The 6,640-nt window shown below is 31.1% G+C and overlaps 1 protein-coding gene across 1 annotated transcript; it reads right to left on the reverse strand.

Moving 5' to 3' along the window:
• Positions 1 to 3,803: 3,803 nt before the first annotated feature.
• HELRODRAFT_168739 (hypothetical protein) lies at positions 3,804 to 4,442 on the reverse strand (the record flags this gene model as incomplete). Its single annotated transcript, XM_009014602.1, has 1 exon — positions 3,804 to 4,442. One exon carries the CDS (start codon positions 4,440 to 4,442, stop codon positions 3,804 to 3,806), a length of 639 nt encoding a protein of 212 aa, XP_009012850.1.
• Positions 4,443 to 6,640: the final 2,198 nt, after the last annotated feature.

The raw sequence follows: 6,640 nt of genomic DNA on the forward strand, positions 1-6,640 counted from the left end.
CAATTTAAACCCAAATTAATAAGTAAACCGTGAACTGGTGTACCGATGGAGGGATTCTGTGATGAAATGATAAGAAGTTATTGTGACTTGATTTCATTTTTGGTCCAGCAATTCATTCATTCATTCGTTCTTCCTTTCATTCGTTCGTTCGTTCAATCGATCAAACAATCAATCAATCAGTCAATCAACCGACTAACGAAACAAACAACTGGCTAATCACCGTCTCTATCTGCTAATCAATCAATCATTCTTCCAACCGACCAGCAACCAATCAATCAACGAACCATGAAATCCACCAATCAGCAACTGACCAACTCCCAAACAACCAATCAGCAACTGACCAACCCCCAAACAACCAAACAACCAATCAACAACTAACCAAACAACCAACCAATCAACAAATCTCAATAAAGTTTAAAAAATTTGCCGTCAAAATCCTGATTTAGATAGCGTAGAAGAGAGTGGAAAAAGACAAAAAAAAAAACGCTGACAACCATGAATTTACTTAAGCAAAATAGAAAAATGAACACACACCCATACACACACACAAACACAGATACACACACTAACACATACACAGACAGACACTCACACGAGCGCATAAATTTCTTATTAGCACCATTAACAGATTAAAAAACGCCGGAATTTTAATCCATTCTTATAAATATAAAATAAATAAATAAATAATTGAATGAATGACGTATCGTAACTAAACTGTTTTCACGATACAATAATGACAAATTAAATAATAATAATAATAATAACAATAATAAAAATAACAATAATGATGAACATATTAAACTGCAAGACATTCGTTTTAACGAGCCCCAATCACACATACCTGTTACTGGTACAGATCTAAGTTTAAAACGATTAAAAAATTAATAAACACGGTTTAATTATTAAATCCTCAATAATTTTAATAATAATAATAATAATAAATAATTATTATTTATTATTATTTATTATTATTATTATTACTCTTTTATATCAATCTTAAAAACTAATTTCATATAACACATCATCTCGTTGATCATAATAATATCAGATATGGTTGGAGAGATTTAATGGTGGATAAATAGACGAATGGATGAACAAATATATGAAAGAATGAATGAAAGAATGAAAGAAAGAAAGAATGAATGAATGAATGAATGAATGAATGTATGACTAAATGAAAGAATGAATGAATGAATGAATGAATGAATGAATGAATGAATGAATGAATGAATGAATGAATGATGAATGAACGGATAAATCGATAAATAAACGAACAAATGAATGAATTGGTTGGTTAAACAGTTAATAAATAGATCTATAGAAAGATGAAAGAAAGAATGAATGAATGAATGAATGAACAAACGAACAAATGAACGAACATTTTAATGAACAAATGAAGGAACAAATAAATATATATATATGCATTATAACAATAATTGAAATTAACCACGATTTAAATACGGTAAAAGTAAACCAGAAGGAACATTCAATTGATATATATCTAAAAAAATTAATTAACTGAATAAATAAAAAATAATTAACAATAATTATTATTATTCTTAATATTTCTATAATTGTTATTATTGTAATTAAAAAGGGAATGAATAAGCCTACTTTAAATTGCAACATTACTTTGAAAAATAAAAGATGAAAAAAACGGATATAACGAACCGTTTCCCGGATATAACGAACAAACGGTTATATCAAACCGAATAATCGTTTTTGAAAAAAAAAATATGGCAACTAGATGCCATTTTAAATAGATATTAGACAAAATTACAAAAAATAATAGACTGCCTAGATTAATGATTTCAGGCCTACTCATTTCATTACACTGTCATTTCAAGTCAGTAAACAAAACGCTTACAACGAACGTAGGAATTTGATGAACTAATTTTAGGCGAATAATATCGGTTATAACGAACATACGTTTATAACGAAATAGATGAATACACGAATAGAGAACATTGTCCAAATAATAATAAAAAATTTAAATTTAATACATTCTATAGTTACATATCATTATGAAAATTATAATTATTATTGTTGTTATTATTATTGTTGTTATAACTATTATTGTTGCGACAAACAAAATTAATCTCACAGTAAATTAGCGTAATGATAGTGGCAAAACAAATAACTTTGACAACACAGACTGATTTATATAAGACAACACGATTATAATGTTTTAAAAATAGATGTCGTTATTTAGATTGATTTGTTGTCAATTTGGACACTACTGAAAACGAAATCCGCACCGCTACACATTCATAAGGAAATATCATAAATAACACAAAAGTCCAACTGTTAAACTGCCAAATAAATTATTTATTAATAACAATTAAACAATAATTAATGATTATTATTATTAATTATTATTACTGTTATTATTAACTAATAAATTATTTATTAATAACAATTAAACAATAATTAATGATTATTATTAATTATTATTATTACTAACTAATAATATTAAGGTAAGCAGTTGCTTAGCAGGAGAGTTGGCGACAGTTTTTTCAAATATAGATATTGTTTTTTATCTTATTTAATATTAAATGAAATGCTGCAAATTAATAATATAAATAATAATAATTTTAATAATAATAATAATAATAACATAATTATTTAGAATTTTAACAATGATAAAGCAGGATTGAGCACATCAAATGAATAATTGTTTTGTCTGAAGAGATGTTAAGCGCTATATGATGTTCTTCTTTTCAAATACAAACTCTTATATGAGAGACATGAACGAAAATACGACATAGAGAGAGAAAGAGAGAGAGAGAGAGAGAGAGAGAGAGAAAGAGAGAGAAAGAGAAAGTGACAAAGTGTAGATAGTGACACGGACCGATAGACAGACAGACGGACAGACACTGACAGACTGGAAGAAAACAAGAAAAATGAAAAATGATAGAAAAAATAGAGGTGCATAGATTGAGAGAGAGAGAGAGAGAGAGAGAGAGAGAGAGAGAGAGAGAGAGAGAGAGAAAGGAAGTCATAAATTGAGCTGAAAAATGAAAATGAGAGAGAAAAATAATAGAGAAAANATACTACAGATAGAAGACGGATTTATGAGAGGAGAAAAGAATAAACAAAATTTTTTAATTTTATAAAAAAAAAACCAACCACAATACGATTATTCAATTAGTGAAAAATGTCGACATTAATTCAGTGCAATAATGTAGCAGAAAAAAACGAAAGAGCGAGAAAAAGTGAGAGAGAAAGAGAGAGGAAGAGAGAGAGAGAGAAAGAGAGAAAGAGAGAGAAAGAAGAGAGAGAAAGAGAGAGAAAAAATCTTTAAATAACAGTACAAGTGATATACCAAAATAAATTTCAAACAGCAAATACATTATTTAATCATCGATAAATTAACATTGATTGTAATTAAAGGAGAATGGACGAAAAGTAAAAATGAAAAAAATTATATTTCTGTCTTTAATTTCGCAAAAAAAAAATTAAAATGAAAAAAAAACATATAACTTAAGATAACATAGAAATTGAGTTGAAAATAAATAGCTTAATCAATGAAATGCTTTCAGGTTGAAAAGATTGCCCCGAATGAAAAAAGTACCTTCATCATCACAAGTAGCAGCTTCGTCATCAAATTTATCATCATCATCGTCGTCGTCGTCGTCACAACCATTATCACAGCTACTTTCGACATTATCATCATTATACACGCTATATGATATCATATGGTATATAATATCATACCATATCTATCATCATCAGATCATTTGCCATATCACACCACCCGAAAAGCAGCACCAACCAAATCAATCAGAACGTGGCAAAACCCTCTAGCCCCACAGCCACAACAACCCCCCAGGTTTACTTGCAAATTTTTCGTCCACACCACTTGCACCTACACCACTACCATCGGCGTTGGCGCCACTGAAGCAGCTGCTACCGTTACTACTGCTTCTACTATTGCCTTCACAAACATCGCTACTACTGATGGCGTCATCAACACTGTCGCTACTACTACTACTGCTCCCACAACCATTACTACTACTATTACTACGCCCATTACCGGTGCTGCTACAACCGTTACCACCGCTACTAATACAACCACCACTACTAGTACTACCACTATTGCTACTACTACTACAACCATGACTTCTACTACTACTACTACCACTACTATAGCCGTATGAGAGGCAAGCGTCGTCTATGAAGCGACTGCAGCTACTTATAAGATCATCAAACACCTCCAAACTATCTACTGCATTAAACGAATTTTTGTCATTTTCGGATGAATTTTCCATTCGCCTAGATGAAGTTTTGACCTGTTCGGCTGTCATAATGAGGTCCTGGGCCTCCTGAACATTCAGAAGAGAGTGAAAGAACAAAAATTCTAGCGCTTTGGCATTCAGCTTTGAAACTGATAGGAGTAGATAAATGAGGGTGAAGTATCGATTCGGGGTTGCGCTTGTCATCTGGCCAATTTTTTTCAAGGCTTCTTCGTAGCGCTTTTCGGCTGTGGTTGCAGCTTCCAGTGGGTTGTTGTAATCTGCGTGTTGGAATTCGGTAGTATATGTTGAGTGACTGATTGGTTGGTTGTTTGATTGGTTGGTTGTGTGATTGGTTGGTTGTGAGATTGGTTGTGTGATTGGTTGGTTGGTTGATTAATTGATTAATTGACTGGTTGATTAATTGGTTGGTTCGTTGGTTGTGCGATAGATTGATTGACTAATCAATGGAAATGTGTTTTGAAAATATAAATTACAAAAACGTAATGAAGTGTTGAATGTTTATATTGATCATCAGATTAATAAAAAAAAATGTCAACGAGTGAATGAACGAATAAATGAATGAATGAATGAATGAATGAATGAATGAATGAATGAATGAATGAATGAATGAATGAATGAATGAATGAATGAATGAATGAATGAACGTACGACCCAACAAAAAATAAGCAAACGAAATGAATGAACGAATGGGCAAACAAAACGAATATTTACATAAATAAATAAATTGATTAATCAGTATATAAAACCCGCTAGCACAAACCTGTAAAAAAATCTTTTTATATAAAAAAATACACAAAGTAGTGCCTTAGATTGCAAACTTTTTTTCATTATTTACAAATAACACGAAGGACAAGCTATGCTTTTGATGCTTTTTCATTCACTCCTTGCCATTGAGCATAATAATAATAATAACAACAACAACAACAACAACAATAATAATAATAAGAAGAAGAAGAAGAAGAAGAAGAAAAAGAAGAAGAAGAAAAAGAAGAAGATTAAGAAGAAAAAGAAGAAGAAGAAAAAGAAAAATTTTTACATTGTAATAAGATAACAAAAGAACAGAAAAAAATTCTATTAGAAATTTAGTAGAAGTGAGTAATAATATCAATATTAGTATCATTGATATTGTTGTTATCGTTGTTGTTATCATTATTATCATTATTGTAGTATTATCACTGATACTTCCAGCAGTATTAATGGTAGTAGTAGCTGCTGTAGTTGTAGTAGCAGTAGTTGCAGAGGTAAGCAGCAGTAGTTGTAATAGTAGCAGTAGTTGTAGTAGCAGTATTAGCAGCAGCAGTAGCAGCAGTAGTAGCAGCGGTGGTAGTATTAATAGTAGTAGTAGCGGAAATATAGTAGTAAATGTTAGCTTGAAACTTGTCGAAATGAATTCTCAGGCAAACACATCTGTTAAACAAGTTATAAGCGAATGATCAAAAATGCCTGCTTCATGTGTTGTAGGAACCAGGTTCGAAAACAATGAGAATCCATAGTCTAATTAATAGTAATCATCGTCGTCGTCATCGTCACTGTGCTAACATTAGTAATAATAATAACAATAATTATTATAGTGGTAATAAAAATATCACCATCGTCGTCATCATCATCGTCTTCTCTATGCAAACCCAGATCACATCTTCCACATCTCCATCCATCCATCTATCCATCCATCTATCCATCCGTCCGTCAGTCCGTCCGTTCGTCCATCCATCCATTCATCCATCTATAATAGAGAGTAAATGGTCAATTGAATATGTATGACGTATGACGTAAATGGTCAATGCTAATATGTATGACGTACACCGCCACGCCGAATAAAATTAGCATATTATAATTTGGTTGGCCAGTGATCACGTGACGAGCAGTGAATGTTACGTCATCAAGAACGGGCGGAGCTAAAAAATTGTTGGTTGTTTATTTGGCTTGTTGGTTTTTTGGTTAATACGCTATTTAGTTAGTTATTATGTATGCGTGTGTATGTGCGTATGTATGTATGTATGCGAGTATGTATGTATGTGTGTGTGTGTGTGTGTGTGTGTGTGTGCAATGCATATGTGTACACTTTTGTATGCGTGCGTGTATCTGGTAACGATATAATGCACTATATAATAGCATATCGTGATCTTTCGGGTTATTATGCATACACTGTACTGTACACAGAACCAAAGTGCATATATGCGATAAGTACACAAAGTTTTGTTTGTTTGATTGATTTATTTTACCTATTTGTAATTAATTAATTAATTAATTAATCTATAAATTAATCAATTAAGTGATTAATTTATAAATTTATCAACAAATGTTTAATAGAAATATACAAATGTTTAATCTAGGTCATGCCCAGAGTATATCATTAGAAACATTGTCAATAATATCTGAGA

Source organism: Helobdella robusta (assembly GCF_000326865.2).
Source record: "Helobdella robusta unplaced genomic scaffold HELROscaffold_14, whole genome shotgun sequence".
Classification (NCBI taxonomy): Eukaryota; Metazoa; Annelida; class Clitellata; order Rhynchobdellida; family Glossiphoniidae; genus Helobdella; species Helobdella robusta.